The 22,336-nt window shown below is 48.7% G+C and overlaps 1 protein-coding gene across 1 annotated transcript in view; it reads left to right on the top strand.

Moving 5' to 3' along the window:
- GALNT17 (polypeptide N-acetylgalactosaminyltransferase 17) overlaps positions 1-12,715 on the top strand; it is a 224,147-nt gene extending 211,432 nt beyond the window's left edge. Inside the window, exons 10-11 of the mRNA XM_074922730.1 lie at positions 5,409-5,576; positions 6,219-12,715. Of these exons, the coding sequence (XP_074778831.1) occupies positions 5,409-5,576; positions 6,219-6,347 (297 nt within the window). The 3' untranslated portion in view covers positions 6,348-12,715. The remainder of the gene's footprint in view (positions 1-5,408; positions 5,577-6,218) is intronic.
- Positions 12,716-22,336: the final 9,621 nt, after the last annotated feature.

Here is a 22,336-nt window from a genome sequence, read left to right on the forward strand (position 1 = left end):
CCACGCCAGGTCAGGGTGGGATTTTTTTGGAAGGCCTCACTCTTTCCAAGTCCATCCCCACACTGTGCTACTGTCCACTGTGGCTGCTGCGTATCTGTAGATGAGCAGCCCAGCACAGAGAGAGGGGGAATGACCTGCTCCGTGGGGAGAGATGTGTCCCATCCAAGGCAGGGCAGCCTGCACTGTATCTTCAGTGTCTGCTCTCTCTGCTGCTGACTGCCGGTCCGTTTAAGCTGAGCGCGTAGCATCCAGATGGATCGGTTGGATGCGATGGATCCCGTACCTTGCGCTGAATGCAGATGAGATCTTTATGCACAGCACCTCCGTTACAGCATTTATCACAGGGGGAAATTTTTGGGTTTTCTCTTCTTTCCCTTAGCTTTCTGGTTTCCCTGCTCTCATTCACTTCCAGGTCAAATCATCATTAGATTTCATGATGAAGTATCCTTTTATCCTGTAATTATATTAAGCCTGCTTGTGGATTTTTTTTTCTTACTGATGGCTTCATCTTTTAAGCGATACATCATGAAAACACCTTGCTGTAATGATGTATTACACTAATAATATAGTAATACCTCACTGGAGTGACAGAACTATGGTGATACATTAGGGCGATAGAAAGCACTATAATACTATAAAACTTAAGATAATGTTCACCCAGCAGAGCATTTCATTTAATTATAGGATAAAATATGTTTTGCCCATTTAAGCATCAGGACTTGAGGACAAAGCCATCAATACCGAGATCATCCAGGACACAGCAGCATCAAGGGTGACAAAACAGCACATCAGATTAAATGGTGTTAAAAAGAAAATACTGTACACTTTACTTATGGTTGCTAATTGATGATCTGCTCAGTGCAGAAAGGAAGCTAAACAACCCTAAATTATTTTCCAATAGAGTCAATGAAGGTCATCAAGGCTTTTATTTCCCAGGTGTTAAGACGTCTAATTAACTTTCTTCCATCCCTGAGATGCAGCCAGCCAGAAACAATAATCAAAGAAGATGTATGGGTGGTGCACGCTTGCCGGTGGGAGATCAGCCCGAGCGATGCACCGGGCACGTGTGCGGCCGTGTGCCCCACCACCCTCCTGCCATCACCTGGGGCTGTGGGTCCCCCCAGGACAGAGCAGCCCCCCAGACCCAACCTTTGGGTGGGGGACTTTGCAAGATGCAGTTTTACCAGCACGCAGTTTTGTCTGGAAGGGTGTTCATAAGACTGTGGGTGTGAATCAGTGTTTCTCTCTGAGGATGTGGCTTTGGGTCACTTACATCAGTTAAGAGGTGTAAGACCTCATTAATATTAACCAGTTTTAAATGGTTAGATTGTTAATATTTTTAAGCTATTTTTCTCTGGTCCTTTCTCTTTGTCTTTCCCTTTGTTTCTTGTCCTGTGCCAGGCTAGGTAATTCCTTCAGGCGTTTCCTCAGGCTGGTACCCCTATGTTTGTCTTTTGCCATATCCTTCACCTTGGTCTGCTTCCTGGAGGCTGACAAACCTGCTCAGCAGGCAGTGAGATGTAGCACAGATCACTTTAAAGTTTTTTGAGGGGCAAGAGGATGGAAGTTAAACATGGATGACTTCAGTGATTTGCCTTTCCACAAAGCCAAGAAAACAGTTTTGTTAGATGAAATATCACTGGACTTAACAGTGACGTGGGCTGTCATTAACTTCCTGCACTTTGGAAAAACCTCCTTCTTCATCAATGAAATAACTTTCTTTAAAAAAAGACAAACTTTTGTTATCTTGCAGCACCATGATGGTCATATGAGGAAATAATTGGTGACTGCAAAGCAGGCATAGGATCTCCAAGGGAGTAGCCTTGTTCAGACACTTGCTGACCTAGGCAATGTTTTTGGGGTGGTCAGCAGTGAAAGAATGAAGAATGGGAAGGACAATCCTTAGGAGACATCTGAGAGGAGAAAACTGTTGTTGTCCAGCAGGAGAACATTTGGTGAAAGGGCCTTCCTAGATCCTGTGGGTAGAGCTTACCTGGCTGTGCTGTGAGGATGAGGAGGAGAGGGGAAGAGCACAGACACAGGTACAATCCAGAGCAAGGGGAAGGATTTACACAATTACATTGCTGAGACTTCCAAATGTGGTGTCCAAAGGATCATATTTAAATCTTGCTCATGGCAGGCCCTCCTGTGCTCCCCTGAGCCAAGGAGACGTGTTACCCTGTGGGTATTTTTCACTGGTGCTGAATATCCCTGTGAGCACTTGCAGAAGCCTCTCACTAGAACATCTTGTTCACTCAACTTTTCTCATCAACCACCTTTCCCAGAGATCATTGTCTGGGGCTGTGCTACCACATTGAAGCGGGCAAGTTTGCTTAAAAAGCTGAGCTGGCGAATTGCTGCAACCATTCAGAAGGTTTTAATAACAGTGGCACATGTAATTTACTGATATTATAAAGCATTTGTATGGCATCTTCAGCTTCTAAGGTAGGCTCAGGTCTTACACGAGCGCACTGTCTGAAGCTGCTCTTTAAAATACTGGTCAATGCACTATGTGGTGATGAGTCAGAAGTGCTTCCCATCTCTTCTCTAACTGGTCAAATACAGGTAGAAAGCACTGGCCAGGCTGCAGCTACACTCCCCACAGCTGCCTGTGGGACCATCCTAAGTGCCTGCCTCTGCTCTGTGTTTTCTTTCTTTTTATCGCTCAAGAAAAACCGAACGGCAGCAGGATCGGTGCTTCACTGCAGGACTCCCCATTTACCCATGTGCTTCACCCCCTCACTCTCACCTTGTGGTTGAGACCCCCAGATTGCTCTGGAGAGGAGCAAAATAACAAAATAATTAAGGCATCAAAGGCAAAATATCCCAAGAGAAAAAAAATCCCAAAATGTCTTGAGAGCGCAGTGGGGCTCTCACTCATGAGTTTGGATTTTTTGGGAATAATCACTCGGGTTTGATGGTTGGACAGGCTCGAAGGCTGCAGCGGCTGTTGCTGAGCCTCTGCTGTGCTAGTCAGAGTAGATCAGGCGTTAGGCAGTGTGCTAGATCCAGACACATGTTCAGGGCTTTATTTATCTGTCTATTATACATAGTAGATGACACATCTAATAGATACACTTAATGCATTTTTCATAATACCCATGTTTGTTTTTCAGCTTGTTTTGTCTCCCTGCAGCCCCCACCCCACTCCCTTCCTCAGGAAAGATTTGATTTTTGCTCTACTTATTTTCTCACCACATTAGGCGATAACATGTAAGAGCAGAAATCATGTTGCCTTGTGGGCATTAGGCCAACTGTCTGAAGACAAGCTGCCAAACATCATAAAAAAAGAGTGTCTAGTGTCTAGCACACTTATTATTTACATGGTAGGAAACATTTTGGAAGCAGGAGGAGAGTAACTTGCATTGCCTATTTTGGGACCTCTGGATGATTTTTAATGTCTGTCATTGAGAGGGTTTGTCCTTTTTTTGTCTTTTCCTTTATATACCTGTTTCTTTTTTGCAAGTCAGGTGGCCTCATCCTCTGTGTTGGTGGTGAAATACTAATTCAGATGAGTTGCATGATTAAAAACACACTGTCAGGCTGAGAGCACCGTCTCGCTTGAGGCTTGGCTCAACGAAACAGCAACCTGCTAAAAACAAATAATGTGAATCTGAGCCTTCAGCTGGGCTGGAGATGCCCAGGGGGTCATTCCTGGGTTGCTCCAGCCTCATGCACTGGGCAGCTCTGTTGCCAGGAGCCCGGCACAGTGTGAGCTGAGCTCAGTGGTGGAAAGGATCCTCGTTCTGCAGTCGGGCACCCCGTGTCTGGGGGAGACAGTGAAACGGGAGGAGGAGGATGTGGTGGTTATGGCTTTAAGCTCTGCAGGCTGCCCTCCTTTCCATCGCTGCTGTGCCAGCACAGCACTTTGGAGGAGAAATTAATGTAAAGCTAAAGAGGCATGCACTCTTCTGCACCGTCTTGCAAAGGGATTTGGGGGGCAGAAGAGCAGGTACTGTACTGCGGTACTGTACGTTGCCCCATGCCAGCATCAGTTGTAGGGTGTGGGCTGCCCTGCGGGCATGCCTCTGCATTTGTACCACAGCTGAATCCCCCTCTGGAGTGGATACCGTTGGCAAATGAATCTCGGCGAGGCATAACGTAGGGGAGTTCTTGCTTTGATACAAAACACATCGGCTAAACATGTAACTGCACCAGCAGCTGGGAGCAGAGTGCACCAGCCGCCCATCCCAAGGAGGACAGGCAGCACGGGGCCCGACAGAGGGTTCGGCACACCTACACCTGCAGCCAGCATCGCGGAGGGAAGGCAAAGTTGTCTTCAAGCATCATAACTGTATCTGCAGTTACTCGCTGGAGTTGGACCCTGTTACATTGTTTTAACTTGATTTTCAGTGTTTCATTATTCTAACTGAGATAACCTGAACTCCCAGTGCAATTTACTGTCTCTTTTTAAGCATCTGGGTCACAGATATGCTCAGTTAATTAATGTACTGAATACTCCTTATTTGTCTGCTAGATAATGAATTGATTCATAATTTAAATAAGCAGCTGTGTATATCTTTCCCTTGAACTATAAAAAGGCAGCCCTCTGTCATTCATCTCTTTTCACTCCTGAATTTAAATATGTTTAGGGAAATATTTTGGTGGGATTCCTTAAACACTGCAAATGGAGGAGCCCTTTGTGTGTGGCCCCGCCGCAGCAGCGGGGCTGTCTCGGTGCCATCTCAGTGCCGGCTGCACGCCGCCTGCCCAACGCCCCTGAGACCATCAGCGCTGCCCCGCGCTCCCAGCCTGCATCCCTCTGGCAGCCGAGATGGGTCGCTGGGAGCACTGAGCAGTCGGATGCAGGGGGTATCGCAGGGGTTACCTGCAATCCTGAGCCTTTGCTTCAGTGCTGAGCCCTGGGGAGGATTTGGGCTTTCATCTCCAGGGAACGGGGCCAGTTATATATTGGCCCCCTTTGGCTGCCGTTGCTGCCCAGCTGCTGTTGGAGTTGCTGGGGGGCTGTGCCAGACACACCAGCAACATCGTTTGCAGGCCAAAGCAAGGCTGGCTCTCGCCAAGCATGCAAGAAGCCACAGGCTGGGCCAGCATGACTGGCCAAGCCAGCTGGCTCCAGCTGAAAACCAAGGGAAATCATCCATTGCCCCAGCCTACAGAGTGTTCCGGCCCAGAGGAGGCTGGAGGAGTCTGCCTCAGGATGGGTTGAAGGCTCAGAGTTATCCTTTCCCTGTGCTCCAGCTCCTCACCTGCGTCTACAAAAAAGCCCTGAAACAAGGAAAAAAAGCTAGAAAAAGTTGGGTTTTTTCCTCTTGTCAGTTGTACTTTGTGCATCTTCCTCACAGTTTTGTTTTTTTTTCTGGAGCTTTGCAAACTTGTCCTTTACCACTTTTTAATGATGCTTCAAAGATACTGATGATCTTCTTCCTCTCCTTCCCTGTCCCAAGCTTGCACGCTACACCAAGGAGGGATTCCTACATCTCGGTGCCCTTGGGACCACGACTCTTCTACCTGATACCCGCTGCCTGGTGGATAACGTGAAAAGCCGCTTCCCTCAGCTCCTCGATTGCGAGAAGGTCAAGAGCAGCCTCCATAAGCGCTGGAGTTTCATACAGGTCCGTAGCAGTCTGCCATCGATGCTGCCCCTCTGCTCCCCAGACCGTGGGCTATGGCACATTGTCCTTGGTGTGAGACAGTGTGTGGTGAAGACAAAATGATCCCATGCAAGAGCAGGTGCCAGGTCCTAGGGCAGAGGGAAAAGGTTAAGAGGGATCAGAGACAGGGACAGTATTTTAGGACAATGTCCAGTAGAAGTTTCCCTGATACCCTCGGGTGGATGTAACCTACCCTGCTGATGACTTCCAGATTTCTTTGTTTCTTACAGATAATCTATGGTGAAATACATGAAAAAATAGTACTTTTGTCCCAAAGCAGAGTGTAAATAACAAACGTTCTACAGCAGCGTCACACCTTCCTGATGCAGGGGTGCAGACATGCTCTTTAAAGGTTACAGATGTCCTTTGGCTGCTGATGTGTTAGGCACCTGTGTTGTCAACGATAAAGGTTGCTCATTCAATTCACATTGATCATTTTAGGGATTATGTTGTTGCGTTATCACCCAGCTAAGTGCTGTGCACTTTCCAGCAGCGCACAAGAACACAGCTGCACTCCTGGGCAGCGCACAGTCCTGGCTTGCTTCATAGGCATCCCCATGTCTGTAATTTTTAAAATATTTTCCCCATATCTTTTAATTTTAGAATGGTGCCATCCTGAACAAGGGAACGGGACGATGCTTGGAAGTGGAGAACAAGGGAATGGCCGGCATTGATCTGATTCTTCGCAGCTGCACGGGACAAAGGTGGACGATTAAAAATTTCATCAAGTAAAAGGCGGAAGAGTCAGGGGAATTTGACTTGAAACACAGCTGACTTGGACTGATCCGAATGGACTCCTTTGGAAAGGACAAAATATCAAAACAGAGCTTTATTCATGTTATTAGGAGAGGACATGGGGGAAATGGGCATTTGTGTCTTTTTATTTTTATTGTGTATTAGTCTCCCACAGCTGATTCCAACTGTGTGGAATTGGGTCAGAACTGCTATTTCCTTCTGGCAAGCACTCTAAAAGGTACCACTTATTTCTGCTGGAATGACTGTAATAAGCTCATGCAGTCTTGTGAGCGTTTTACTGACAGGGAATTGTTGCTTTCTCAGACGACTCCAAGCTCTCCCAAAGGGCCAGGTGGGTTTGCACCGTGATCAGAGCCGAGACACTGGATATACCTGCCTGGCAAGGATAAAAATGTATGTGCTTGTGAGAGGAGAAGGTTGCCGAGCCCCAGATGAGCTGAGTTTGAAAGATGTGGTGTTTTGCGAGATCCTCTTCTCCCTTTCTTGCTGCTGCATCCAGCAGCCCCTCTCTTGAGTCTGGGAGAGTCAAACCTCACCCCTGTAGCTCCCGTGGATCTTTCCAACCTTTAATCAAAGATGTCATCCAACAAAATACTGCTGAATAAAACCACTGATCTCCCATTGCCCCCTCTCCGTTGCCCCCGCACTGCTGTTGGCCAAGCCAGCCCCATATGCAGCACCAGTCCCTCCCATGGAGACCTCCAATGGGTTCCCCGTAGAAAAGATCTCGGATGTCTGCCTGCCTGTTTGGGCAGTTGCCTGCCCTTTTGGGTATCCGTTGGACTCAAGCATCGTGAGTAAGGCTGGCAGGATGCTTCCTGCTCATGGAGCCTGTGGAGCTGCCAATCCACCTTCCCCTCCCAGCGGGGCCACTGGCTGGCACTGTCCCCTTGGAGACCCATCTTTTTTTGTCTTTTCTTGTAGAAGTGAGGATGGATGCTCCTCTGGTGGATGTAACAGACTGAGAGCAGGTAACACAAAAGAAAGAGAGGAAGTCCCCCTCGGGCTTCCCTCCCATGGAGGCTATAGGGTTTGTTTTTAAGGCATCCTTGCTCTCAACGAACACATCAATAGTGGTAGTTTCCATAACTTTACAGTGGTGTTCTCTTCCTGAGGCTCAAGCACACCTCTCCTGCCTGCTGAGTGTGTGACTGTGGCCAAGGTCCACCCCAAACAGTGTGTGTCACTGCAGACCCTCATAAGCTGTGGGGAAGTAAGGAGGGGACAGGGAGACTAATAAATGGCAGTTTGACTGAAATTCTTGACCTTGAAGTCATTTGAGGCTTGTTAGCATGGTGGGGCAAACTCACCTGCTTTTCTTGGCTCGCAGTAATCTTGGCTACCAAATCTACCCAGCCATTGTGGGAGACCATTGCTCTGGGGTCCTGATGTCTGGCTACCTGGAAAAGGGAAACGTCATCTTGCAAAGTTGCTTTACATGGATGCTAGACTAATGAGTGGACACAGGCTTCACTCAGCGGAGAGGAGAAGCCAGCCCATCTCCTGTCCTTCTCACAGAATAATACTCTTTCTGGTTGCCCTCTGGCTAGGGTGCACTAAAATATATTAATATATGAGATGTATGTGTAAATATGTTTCCCAAAGATGGGATGTGCACAGAGTTGTTTGCTGCAGAGCACTCATGCCTGTCTTCCATTTGCATCAGGATGAAGCTACCTGGATGTTTAATGAGTTTAATTTTCAATGCCATGCAGCAGGTTTATAACTGATGTTTTAGTAATTTATTGGACAGAAGCAGATATATTTCATTGTTCCTTCTACAGCAATGAGCGTCACATAGGACTGATTGTTCATTTAGGCTTGACAAGACTTCCCCATCCATTGGGGTTGTCTCTGAATTTTTTCCCTTGCTTTCCTTAATGAAGTAAAACCTCTTAGCTGCCCTGAATTGCAATGTAGGGAGTCAATGTAGAATTTTGCTCTCTTATTCGCTGTTGCATCATCTCTTGTGTAATAAATTTTAGCACTTACAAAACCAATATGATCACAATGTCTTTAGATGCATGATATGCTTCCCCTTGCATTTGTTGCTGCCTTCTAAGAAAAGTAATTTGCGGATGAAGTGGGCTCCAGGAAAGTCTGGGGGATTTGAGACTTCACAGCTAATGGCCAAAATGGTAAAATGCCCTTTAATTGAGTAATCAGTTTGCTGTCAGTCATCAGTGAAAGCCACATATTGTTTAGTGTTGGGAAAAGGCTGCATCTTTCAGGATAAACAACCAGAAAGCCCTTGGATGTTGCCTGTGCTGTAATTCATGGTTCCCAGTTCAGCTCTAGTCCTGCCAGTGCTCAGGGTGCCAACAGATGGGCTTTGTCAGATTTAATCGTGGTGGTATAAGGTGTCACCGCCCCCAGCCTTCCATCTGCTTCAGCTGCTGGAGGTTTCTGTCCCCGTCACCGGCAGCAGAAATGAATGTGTGGCTACACCTCAGCTACCGTAGTTGGCAGGACATGCTTCAGCCACCAGGCAGGGGGGACTTGGTCTATTTAACGCACCGGATTGTCAGCTAAAGTCACTCCGGGGTGTCCACACAGCTCCGCTCAGAAGGCAGCAGCCCCTGCCAGAAGCAGGGGGCACCACTGAGCACCTCCAGCTGCCCGGTGCCATTTGTGCTGCCTGGCAGAGGTGAGGTACCTGCGCTTGGGAGCTTCCCTCAGGCCTGTTGGCAATGAGTAGTTTGATCCTTTAAAACATTAAGGTTCAGAGATGCCTTTCCTTCAGCTCCATGAGGAAAACAAACGCCTGAATATCCAAAAGGAAGGTGACAGTGGAAACGAACACTTTGCTCCAGGACCCTCAGGTGGGGCAGAAACCCTGCGGAGGTAGTTTGCCCATTCTCACTGGTGTACACAGAGTGCTTTCAAATGACTGAAAAGAAGCAGCACGAGCAAAATCAGGATTAAAAGTGAGAATTTTATCTGCTCTGTCCATGTAACTGAAGTTCTGTTCTGACATTGGTTCGTGGCATGCAGAGATGATTGCTGAGGCGACGACCCGACGTCTGCACCCTCCTAAACCGTAGAAATCTGTCTTAGAAATCTGGATCTGTTGCATCTTGTGCTTATCACTAATAATATGTTAATTGCTTTAAAAAGTGATATCGAAGTGGTTCTTATTAAATATATGATTTGAGCCTTGCCTCTTGAGTGATTTTAAAAAGATTCACTGCTGATGAGATACAGAGGCAGTCATTCTTCTCTGTTACTTATTTAATAGAAAAGTGCTGCTGTTTTAATGGAACTTCCATTTTAAAAAGAAATGGAAATGAAGGAGAAATCAAGAGAGATGGCCGATGCAGATTAACCTCCCATTTCATCCATCCCTGCTGGCTGCCACTCACCAAGATAATGCAGTTACATTCAAGCGGCTGAAAAGAGACGTTACATGGTAAAAAAGCATCACTTGCAAATGTGTTCCTGTACCCAGGCTGGATGTTTCTAAATGTAACCCGAAGCCTGGGCACTCCTTAGACCCACTTTATTACCTCCATATTCTCCTAAAAAACAGGTTGGCTGATGATGTGGTGTCCTTGTAAGGACAGCAAGGTGCGGGTAGGTATATTCCTATGCAGGAGGGAAGTATATCTGTGGGTGCACCATGTAGTAAGGGTACCGCTGCAGTTCTCCTGATAGGAGCAGCAGCTCTCCCACCTGAGCTGAGGAACAGCAGGCTGTTAGTATCAGTCCAGGTAAGTGTAGTGTCCAACCTTGGGCCTGTTTGGGCAGAGCGTGGTGAATAGAGCTCCATCATGGAGTGTTCCATTTGCAGCATAGAAAATCAGAGAGTCATCTTGGTTGGAAAAGCCCTTGAAGCTCCTCCAGTCCAACCATGAACCTCACCCTGACCGTTCCCAACTCCCCCAGATCCCTCAGCGCTGGGTCAGCCCGACTCTTCAACCCCTCCAGGGATCCCGGGGACTCCCCCCCTGCCCTGGGCAGCCCATTCCAACGCCCAACATCTCCTTCTGCAAAGAAATACTTCGTAAGAGCCAGTCTAAAATGGTACGACCTGAAGTGCTTTATGGCAGACTGAAGTCCAGTGAGCTCTTACTCTTCTGATGCCCTTAGCAGGACATTTGTGCTGCCCAGGGCAGAGCGCCAAACTTTCTGAAAGTCCCCTCCAAGCCCTCAAATGAAGTTAAACTGCTGTCATTTTGAAGTCAAAAGTTTAAGTCATGGACTCTCTATAGAAAAGCCTCTCTGCTTGATCACTGAGCAATTTGGGCACTCATCCACTGCTAATAGATACAGATTTAAGCACTCCACTATGCAGTGCGAAATTAGGCATTTGAAATATCTGCAGCTCATCTTTTGCAGATGAGAAGCCATCTTGCATGGGGGTTGGGGAGTGGGAAGAGCGTTTATGACCATTAGGAATCTCAGCTGGATTTCCAAGAACATTGGGATGAAGGATTAAGGGCCCTTCCTGGTCACTGCCAAGCCAAAGTGATGTGTAGATGGTCCTTTAAACATGAGAAAAACTTTGTGCCAGCTTTAGGGACATAAACCCTTCCAGCCCACCAGCCTAGTGCCAGGAAGGTGAGGCGCTGAGCTCTTCTGCATTTTTACTGGAAGACCAAGGTCTTGTAGGTAGGCTGATCCTGTGTGTTGGGAGTAGGTAGTTCCTGGAATCACTGTTCTTATAAATCAGAAAATTCCCCAAATTATTAATGGCTTTACATCTTTCTATAGGCAGGAGCCACACAACATGATGAAGCCAGTAAAGTTGCTCAGCTCATTCAGGGTTTTCAGCTAAGTCAGCACTGGTGGGACTGGGATCCTGGCTGTGCCTTTTGCTAAGAAGGCTTTGCCTTTTGCAAAGTGACAGCATCCTTCTAGCAACACATTCAAATAAAATAACATAGTCGAAATGACAAGCTTGAAATCCCAGCTCAGCAGTCTCCGGTCATCCAGGATATCTTGTCAAGAGCAGTGGTCTAAGTGTCACATCCCACGAGGATTACTGTGATAAATACCTGCTGATGTCTCAGCTGGGTGCAGCAGCTGGTGCTATCCATGGCTCCTCACCCGGGGAAGGTCTCACCTGTGGGCTGAGGCAGGAATTTATAGCAGAAAAAAAGGGTCAGTTCCTATTTCAGGACTGCTAGTTTGGGTTACCCGTGCAAGCCCCAGCTGAGAATTTGGTCCAAGTGCTTTGGATCACACTTGGAGCTGAAATAACCTGCACACTGGTTGTGCCTGAGACAGTGCTATTTATTAGGAAAATAATAGCCTAGGCATTAGCTCCTGGGTCTCCTAAACTGCTAAATATTTATTTTGAAGGCATGCAGGAATAACTACCTAGAACAGCCATCCTGATCCTCTGTGTCAAGTGATGTTCCTCTGACAGAAGGCAAAATAACAAGAAGAAAGATTGTATAACCCAGAGAGCTTTCTAGAGGAGGAGTTTCTTATTTTATTCCCATCTGGTGGCTCTCAGACGTGATGGGTAATAGCTCTCCAAATGTCTTTCCTGGCTATTGTAATTCTAGGTTTTATTGTTATAGGCAAGTATTTCATAGTTAGGCAAGAACCCATGCAGGAACTAATTTCTTATTGTGCTCTTCAGAAATCACAGCCGGGAGGAAAATAACATCTGAGTGGGGACAAGGTGATTTGCTGTGCTGAGATGCAGAATTGGCACCCAGCACTAAACTGGTTACAACTTCTGGCATTTTGAGAGCAGAACAGCTACTGCGAGGATCCTTTTAGCCCTGCAAGCTCCCCCTGAGGAGGCTGGGTTATTTCCCACAGTGTTCCTCAGCACTGAAAATGTGCTCGAAGCCTCATCCTGGGAAAACCAGCCCAGCAATACAGCCCCACATAGCGGATGGAGCAGAGATCCCACATGTGTCAGTGGCATGTGCGGGAGCTTCCCAAGGCTGCAGAGACGCTGGGCTGAGGAGAGGTGTGGTGGGCTTGACCCAGCTGATCTCTCACCCGCCCTCCTGAAATGCTGGGGTTTCAACCCCAAACCCCAAATTAAGGCTGACATGTGGGTGATTCCCACAGCCCTTCACAAAGGGGGGTGAGTTTGCCTTTAGGCTTCCCCCCAGGGTGGTGCCGGCCTGGCAGACAGAGCCGTTGGGTAAAGGAGCCCCAGGGGTCCCACACTGAGTAACCAAGGGTCAGGTGTCCCACTGAGGGATAACAGCTGGGACCCCTTGCAGGAGGGGCAGTGTCTGTGTGTGAGGTGGGTGCCCTGTGCAGAGTTCCCTGTTGGGGAAGGACCTCCCGCCTCCCTGGGACTGGGCTCCACTCAGGTCTGGCTTTGTAAACGTGGGCTGTGTAGAGATTCAGTGTGTGGCTTCCTTGGTCTTATGTGTTTGGCTTGTTGACTCGGTTGTCTCCCGTCCCTTCTCTGGGAGACTGCATGTCACCATTTATTCCACCCATTGTTGGTCGTGCGGTGTTGTTGTTGGGGTCAGTGGGATTGATGTCGATTATGTATAATCTGACTGACTTGTTTGTACCCCCAGTGCTCACCCATGTACTGACCCTTTTGTATCAAATACAATTTGGTTATTGGTTCATCTTTATGCTGGCTGTGTCCTTTATGCTAGGCCTCATAACTGGCAAAACACCTCTAAAAAAGGGCAGGGGGAGAAAATAAGATGGAAAAAGATCATAGGTCAAGAGAAGGGTAGGGAGATCACTCACCGATCACCATCATGGGCAAAACAGGCTTGACTTGAGGACAATTTCATTTATTGCAATTAAAAATGGAGCTGGATGGTGAGAAACAAAAACAAAACTAAAACCACCTTCCCAACACCCCCTTTTTTACAGGCTCTTCATCTTCCTCACTATTTCCCAGGTGGTGCAGGTGGATGAGGAAGGGTCCATAACACTTTCACAGAATCACAGAATCATCTGGGTTGGAAAAGCTCTTGAAGCTCCTCCAGCCCAACCATGACCCTCACCCTGACCGTTCCCAACTCCCCCAGATCCCTCAGCGCTGGCTCAGCCCGACTCTTCAACCCCCCCAGGGATCCCGGGGACTCCCCCCTGCCCTGGGCAGCCCATTCCAATGCCCAACAGCCCCTTCTGCACAGAAATCCTTCCTCAGAGCCATCCTGACCCTGCCCTGGGCAGCTTGAGGCCATTCCCTCGGGGCCTGGCGCTGGCTCCTTGGCTCCAGAGACTCATCCCCCCTCTCTGCCCCCTCCTGGCAGGGAGTTGCAGAGGGCCAGGAGGTCTCCCCTCAGCCTCCTCTTCTCCAGACTGAACCCCCCCAGTTCCCCCAGCCTCTACCCAGGAGACCTGTGCTCCAGACCCTGCCCCAGCTCCATTGCCCTTCTCTGGCCACACTCGAGTCATTCAATGGCCTTTTTGGGGTGAGGGGCCCAAAACTGAACCCACTCACTGAGGGGCGGCCTCACCAGTGCTGAGCCCAGGGCTCAGATCCCTGCCCTGTCCCTGCTGGCCACGCCAGTGCTGACACAGGCCAGGATGCCATTGGCCGCCTTGGCCCCCTGGGCACACTGCTGGCTCCTGTTCATCCGGCTGTCAATCAACCCCTCAGGTCACTCTCTGACTGGCAACTCTCCAGCCACTCCTCCCCAAGCCTGTAGCGCTGCTGGGGGTCTATGTCAACCCTTCCTCACACTTTTCCCCTGTACCATTGTGGGGTCCCTCCTATGGGATGAAGTCCTTCACAAACTGCTCCAGCATGGATCCCCATGGGCCACAGTTCCTGCGGTGTGGTATCTGCCCCACCATTAACCTCCACAGGCTGCCAGGGGACAAACTGCCTCGCCATGGTCTTCTCCACTGGGTACAGGGGAATCCCTTCTCCAGCCTGGAACACCTCCTCCCTCCGCTTCTTCCCTGACCTAGCTGTCTGCAGGGCTATTTCTCACACATTTTTCTCACTCTTCTCTCTCACAGCAGCCGTACAGCATTTTTCTACCCTTTCTTAAATATGTTATCTCAGAGATGCCACTAGCTTCACTGCTGGCCACAGCTTTGGCCAGATGCAGGTGTGTTTTGGAGCCAGCTGGACCCTGAGCTCTGGTGGAGGGAGGGAGGGAGGGTGAAGTTATGATCGAAAGGAGGGCTGCCCGTTGCCATTTGGTGATTTTGCAACAACTCAGAGCACCTGAGGAGTTGTTACACCTTTGGAGAGGTTTCTGTGGGCAGAGCTGGCTCCAGCCTAGGACGTGGTTGCCCCAGGGCAGAGAGAGAGGCTTGGTGGGGAGGCAGATGGTGGACCCAGCCCTGGCTGTGGGGCTCTGCCATGGTGTGATCCCTTTGCCCACCCTCCCTGGGCCCCCTCATCGTCCCATGGGGCAGCACTGGAGGAGAAGGGCAGCACAGGAGCAGCGTCTGCCCTCCCACGATGCCCCCACGCTCTGCTCTGCCCATTGACTCCGGTGTCATCTCACTAGTACCTTCACTCCCTTAAGTTTTCTCCTTTGGTGCTATTTTTGTTCTACTTTCTCTTTAGTGCTGTCTTGTCTTAGTTTTTGTGTCTGGGGCTGCCTTACATTCACCACTTTGTTCTCTGCATGAATTTGCTCTGTCTCTGTCCTCCCTTGTTCCTTTATTCTCCATGTGTATGCTGTCTCCTTCCTTTGCTATTTCTTTTGATTGTTTATTTCCACTTCTGATTTTTTTCACTCTTTCTTATTCTTTCCTTTTTAATTTCTCTTCTTTTTTCCTCTTGCTTTGTTTTTTCCATATTCCTGTTCTCTCTCCTAGTTGTTTTGTTCTTTGTACATCATCGTTTTGCTGTTTAGATTCCCCATCTACCACTTCCCTCTCTGAGTTTGCATTTTGAGTTGGAAACCAGTCTGTGTTTCTTTCTTTATATTTTAATCATAGTGCCTATAATCCAAATCTTTTTTTTTTTTTTCTTTTTATTGCTAATAAATAGACATCAGTACAGCTTGTTACAGCAGCTGGTACCCATCCTGCTTTGCCAGCGCTGCAGTGCTTTGACACAAGCTGGGTGATGGTGATCGCATGGCCAAAGCCATGTTTTTTCTAGACTTTGGGACCTCCCTGCCATGAAAAGGTGCACGCAAGGGGTAGATACTGCTTTCAAGGGGAAATTTTCAGGGAAATTCAAGGGGAAAAGCCATGAGCTGCAGGGGAGGAAGGAAGGAATCAAGGAATGGAGCTGGAAGAGATTCAGTGAGGTGAGCAATGGGCAGATACCCGGGCTGCTTGCTCCAGGATGGGTCTCTCTGCAGCCATGAGGAAGGTGCCCAGCACAGCACAGGGCCCCAGGAAGGGTCAGTCCTGCCATGCCCAGCACCGGCACATGGGTCACCCCTAGTGCCAGCATGTGGGTCACCCCCAGCCCAGTGCACATGGGGCCAGCGTGGGAGGTGCCAAGCAGCTTCTCCATCCCCCAGGGTGGCCATACCCAGGCCCTTTCCTGGCAGATGCTCATCCCATCTGGTCCTGAACTGCCACTTCCTCAGGCAACACTGTCCTTGCTGTCAGAAATATTTTCCGCATGCCTAGGCTGAGTTTTCCCGCCTGAATGGCAAGCCTGAGCCTTTCTTCCTGGATGGATGGATTTTTTCAATCTATTCCCTGGTTCATGTTTCTTCTGGTCCAGAAAAATGTGAGCTGCAGCTCTTTCATGCTTCCTAGCTCAAAAGCTGCAGCTCCACCTTGCTCATCCATGACTACTGCAGCCAGGAATTGCTCCACACTTGGGGCAGAGAGGCTTCATATATCCCAAATCCTCAATGGGTGGTGATAGCATGGGACCATCCAGCTGCTGAGCGTGTGACCCACTGGCCTGGGACTGACAGGTGAAAGCTTGACCCCAATATAAATCATAAACCCAATTAATTACAGACAATCTATAGAGCAAGGTCATGGTCTCACATTTACTCTCTCACTAGGATAATTCAGTTGACCTCCTCTGTTTAAGTGTAACAGCTCCTGCTGAGCTGCTTTGTTGCAGTTGATAGCAAGATAATTATAATCCCATCAGTGGTTAAACTGTTTCAATAGGCAAAAGACACACTCTTCAGGCCTTTGATGGATATCTAACAGCTCCCAGAGATTTGATATTAATCAGCTGCTATCTCTTGACTGCTGGGAGGCAAGTGATCACTGACAATAGCAGGCGAGGGAAAACATGATTTTTCTGAGATGCACATTTAAAAAAAATAACGCTTTGCAAGGAGTGTGCTTGCGGGCTGAATACCGGAGCTGGCTGTTAACCGCTGCTGCTTGCTTCACTACAGAAGCAGCCTCGGAGCTGGAAACGCAGCTAGAAATCTTGCTCCCAGCCCTCGATGATCCCGGTTAGCACCAATTTACTTTTACTGCAGGTGAAGGGATGTGAAAGAGCTTCTGCCCATTGCAATCACAGGAGGGGGAATTTTGTCGTTAGTCTTGCATGAATTATTTAACGGTTGGAGTTGCAAGGTGAGGAGTGAAAAGTGCTGGTTAAAATGTTACTTAATATTTGATTGCATACAAAATGAAGGCCCCATAGTATTTGAATCCTTCCTGGGAAAAGGTAGGAAGTAAAATGTATTTATTACTCAAACCTTTAAACCGGAATCCTTCAGATCTTAAAATCAAACAAACTATTTTTCATGTTTTAATGAATGATTTCCCCATGCTGCAAATTTGTGACTGAAATTCTCATGCATTTCTCTGAAATTTTGTTATTAAACTGCAATCAGATAGACGACCCAGTCAATAATACTGTTCTTCACAAGAAGTCAGCCATGCCGAGGGCTTTGAGCACGAAACTCTTCCTGTTCCCATCCTACGGAGCAAGGACAGAGTTTTTCCCTGAATGCTTGTGATCTTAACCTATGTAATTACATCCTATAACATGTCTCATTAAAAGATTGGACTCCTACGAGACTCTGAATAGCTAAACAACACAGAAAATGTGTAACTGTTTTCCAAAGAGGGTTTTAGTTTTTAATTTTTAATCTGGTTAGGAGTTCATGCAGTTCTGTTGGTTTTTGCTTTAATTATTGTTATTTGTGTGTAAACATACAGAGAGATTGCTGTAACCATTGGCCTGGAAAACTACCTAGGAGGTATCTGCTCCTCACTGCAGTGTTTAACGTTTCATGACTGTAATTTTTCAGCTTCGCTGTATGCAACATGCTCCAGCCATTCATTCGGAGAGACCCCACATGCCCCGAACAATGTGGGTGTCCCCGTGCTGGAAGCTGCGCGAAGCGTGGCGGAGGAGGTGGCTGAAATGCCTGAGACAAGTGATGGAGACAGGGAAGAGTATTTGAGGATGGTTCTAGCTCAGGGCAGAGCTTTTTCAGTTCTGAAGCCAGCAAAAGATGGCTGCAGACAACATGCCTGCCTGTACCCCTGCCTGTCCCGGGCACCGATGCCCATCCCAAGAGCCAGAGAGGAGGCAGAGTGCTTTATTTCTTGCTAGATTTACGTTTCTCTCTCTTGTTCTGCCATCTCCTTAAACCAGGGAGGTCTCTAAATATCACAGAGAGGCTGCTCTGAGGTGCTTCATGTTCCAGCTGTTCGGGCCAACCTCTCACATGGGCCAGCAGCATGGGGTGCTGTTGTCTCCTGGCTTTGCCAGAAAGCCGCTGCCTGTCCCCTTTGCAGCGAGGCTCGTGTGGGACCTCCACCAATGCCCATCATCTCATGTGCTCCAGCAGCCTTGTAGCTGCTTCCCTGGAGCAGGAGGCCCTGGGAAGGTGCTGGTGCTCTGTGTTTGCCCAGAGGCCACTCCTTGCCCATGGGGCTGGTGCCACCCTAGTTGGGGGCCTTTCTCCTGCATCCCAGGGCAGAGCAGAGCACTCTGCCCTCTCCTGTGTGCTCACATCTCCATTGAAGGGAAACATGCTGCAGCGCATGCCATGTTAAAAAAAAAAAAATAATTAAAAATAAAATTGCCCCAAACTAGTTGGAAATCATAAGTTCAGGAGAAAGAGGAAGGGTGTCTTTGCTGGAGAGTCGAGTCCCTGGCAGGTGGTGCATCACCAGTGTTGCCCCGTGCCCCACATGTGGTGTGAGACCTCAGGAGGAGAAGGAAAGTCATGGAAGGTGTGCGAGGGCAACACCTGCAAAGGGGGGTGGGGTTGGTACCCTGGCTGGGTAGAGGCAGGAGGTGTCTGGCGGGCCCCCACATGCACCCCCGTGGGGTGATGTTCTCCTGGGGTGTGTCTGAACCCCTCTGGGCTCATATGGAGGGTGAAGCTGTGGGTCGGTATTTTGAATGGAGGGGTTTCTGCTTCCTTTAAAGCCCCACATTGCAGCCGACCGAGGGGCAGCCGGAGGGATCCCAGTCCTGCGTGGGCACTGCTGTGCCACAGACAAGCGACACGGAGTGGAAAGCTGCTTCCTCAGTGCCACCTTGTGCCTGAAAACCAAACAGCCAGGCAGTTTTGCGGGGTTAAAAAGCACAGGGTGATGGCAAGGCTGTGAGCAGTCCAGGACTTGCCTACCTGGCTAGAGAATGACAAATGGGGGCAAAAAATGGCTTTTGGATAATGCTGTGAATGGCTCCTCCTTGAGAGTGGTACCCTGATGGCAATGTGACTTTATGTGAACCTTTCACCAGGAAAGTTGAGCCTTGCTTTACCAAAAGGTGCATTTAAAAATGGTTTGTATTTGCTCAGTTGGAGAGAGGTGCAAAGGTGGGGGACTCTGTCCAGCCAGCACCCTCAGGATGCGGCTCCAGGTTGGGCACCAGGGCTGGAAGTGTCTGGTGAAAACACAGAGCTGCAGACTCACACCTCACCTTCAAACACAGCTCTGCCCACTTCTATTCTTGACCCAGAAAACCTCCTTCGTATTTGTTGTGGGTTAACACAGCGGGCAGCTAAGTCCCACACAGCTGCTTTCTCACGCCCTGCCAGCAGCTCTGTCCCTGCAGCCTCTTGCCCATCACCAGCCTCTCTGAGGGCAGCGTGGGAGGCAGAGATGGCCCCGGTGCTGTGCAAGCAGCAAAAGCATCGGTGTGTTAACTGCTGGGTCTGGAGAGGTCTTGGATTTTTCCAACATAGAAATAATGTAAGTATAATAAAACTCTATCTAAACTACTTGGCAAACCATTAGGGGCAATGTCAGAGCTATTAGGGGCATCTCTGCACATCACAAGTGACAGGATGGTTTTCAAAAAAGGGGGGTAAAGAAAACAAAAGGAGAGACAAGGAGAAAAGTTAAGAATTATAAATCTGCCCTTTGAACAGTAGCATCTGGAGCAAAAGGCCTGGATTACAGAAACTATCCATCTCTCTAAAACCCAGGAAACCAGATCATATCATAAAGCATTAGAACAAATCACAGCAAAAGATATATTTCCTCTGCTGACAAGGCAGTGGGGCTCGTGCCAAGTCCCTTATTCCCTGGGAGTTGGGTGGATGGTGGGGACAGGCTGAAGGATGGGGTCTCCTGTGGGTAGGCTCTGCTGCCCCCCAAAGAAATCCCGGTTGGTCCCAAAGCACTCCTGGTAGAGCCACAGCTAACAGTCAATGGCAGGTTAATTATTCAGGTACTTGGAGACAAGAGAGATAGAGATGAGTAGATGAGTTGGTGTTAGCTAGAATGGTGTGTAATTGTAGCTTCACATTAAAAAGCTTTGACACGGCAGGGAGAGGTCTTTTGGCTGCTTAGAGGAGAGAGGGGGCTGGTGCAGAGGTTGCTTTGCCTTCAGCAGCAGTGCCCTGTGCTCATGTACTGGGCTGAGGCCTCTTTGGTGTGAGATTGTGAACTATTCCAGGAGCACGGTTGTGTGAAACAGCCAACCTAAGCATGTCCTGAGCTCTTTGAGGTGCTGAGCAGAAGCATTCATTGAGAAAAAAAAGCCTTTGAGAAATACACTGTGTTTTTTTTCATAGTAAGGACAAAGCCCTTGTAGAGAAGCAAGCCAACAGCGCAGGAAATGGATTATCTTCTCCACAGGCTTCCCAGCTCCATTCACCTTTGGGTGGGTCTTGCCTTCGTGGTCTCCTTTGGTACCATATCTTGTAGGGATCGAGGCTGAGCGGGTGGGATGACGATGACACCCAACCTGAGCAGCTGCATGCTGTAGGGTGTCTTTCCAAGCAGAGCTGATCTTGCCAGCTGACTGGAGAGAATGACAAAAACTTCAAAGAGACTAAATCACCCACCGTTCCTTAGCAACCCACAGGCACTTTGCAGAGGCACAATGGAGCTTGAGCTATTTTGACTTTTTCTTCTTTGGTTTCCCTACCCTTCGGCCAGCTTTGTCTTGAAACAAGTAATCCAGTGATGACAACCACATGTCAGCATAGCAGCATCACCCTCCCCTCATGGGTGCCTGTGGTGAACACAGCAATATGCCTTATTTAAGGGCTCGTCCCCAACACAATACTTGCCATCAGCCTCAAGAGGTTGAGGCTGCAGTTGAGCTGTAGAAGTGCTGACAGACTGGTGTGGTGGGACAGCCCTTGCTCTGTACATCAAGCAGCTCAGGTCTTCCTCTTCTGAATTCTTCCCTACTGAAAAAAGCCTCAAACTAAATAGCCAGCAAAGACAGAACTGCGGGGCTAGAGAGCTGAAACACCAACACGGAGCACAGCGAAGCCTGGCTGTGCATAAACGCAGGCTGGCATCGCTCCTCCAAGCAGGGTCCTGCAAGGAGGTAACCGATGAGTGAAGCTTCAGAGTGATTCCCAGGAGCACCTGGGGACCTCCAAAGATGGAGACAACTGGCTTCGCATCACTGCAGCCTCCTAGTTTCAGGGTTGTGTAGTTTGCGCTGTAAAAGCTGGAGTCGTTCACTGTATCCCCGTGAAGACTTCAGGGAACCTTGCCTGGCACAACTATTTGTTTGCAGTCTTTTCAAGAGGAGGGTTAACTGCTCTTGTCTGGGAGCATCTTGTATCCTCCGTTTTCTGTTTTTAAAGTTTCTTTAAAGAAGCTCTGCAGCTGGCCAACCTGGCCCGCTCAGTCCTCTCTTACTCTTCTCAAACACATTTTTACTTTCGACCACAAGAGGTCCCCAAGACCCTAAGGCAAAAAGAAAGTGAACTAGGAGCAAGGCTGGGAAACACAGGTACTAAACCAGGGGTAGGGAGGAAAGGTCGCTCCCTCTCCCAGACATGAGCCTTCCAACACATCTCTCGCTGTTGGAGTTTGGATGCTGGGGGTGAGATTTCAAACTTTCTCAGCAGGTGTGGGAGCTGGCTGGAGAGCCAAGGTCCTCCCGGCATGGTCTGGGAGCTTCTGCTCCAAGGGAAGAGCCAGACTAGAGGAAAACTAAGTTTTCCAGCAATGGGATACACCAAGGCAACACATGGGAAGGGCTGGTAGCTGTGACGAGGTCGTTTCCTCCTCAGCAGTTGTGGCCTCTTCAGTGGCTGCGATCAAGTGCCCAAATTTCAGCCTTTCTCCCCTTCTCCAGCTACGGGGACCTTATTGTTGTCATGTAACCTGTTATGAGGCTAAATACATGTCTGTTAACATCTGTCACAATGTTTTCATGGGGAGTGAAATGAAGAGTAGTGTTAATTGAGGAAGCCCAACCTGTGATGATTTGAGACTTTGTGGGTAGTACAGGCTTGCTCGTCTTCCTCGCTCTATGACTCGCAGTAAACAAAGCTCTGTTTAAACATATTTCAGTAAAGAAATGGATAAAGGTCAACTGTAGGACCGCTAAGGTTATGACAGATGGTGTTACTGGCATAGATTTAGGGCCAATACCAGCTAGCAGGTGAACAGCAGCCCATGTCATTTAGCACAGGCTGCCAGGAGAGTGCCCTTGGTGCATGCTCTCCTTTCCCCCATGTACAGCGTGGGAGCGGGCAGCAAAGACAGATCCAGTTAACTCACCATGTGCTTTGGACTTTTGGTTTGAAGGCAGATAAATGACTCATGCACTTTGATGTTGCAAATGATGGTGAGGCTGGAGACTGCAGAAAGGCAGGATGTGGTAAGGGGTAGCCTGGCTTCAGACTGCGGTGTTAAATGAACAGCAGCAGCAAAGGGCACACAAGGGCAGTGGGGTTACT

Source organism: Athene noctua, chromosome 19 (genome assembly GCF_965140245.1).
Source record: "Athene noctua chromosome 19, bAthNoc1.hap1.1, whole genome shotgun sequence".
NCBI lineage: Eukaryota > Metazoa > Chordata > Aves > Strigiformes > Strigidae > Athene > Athene noctua.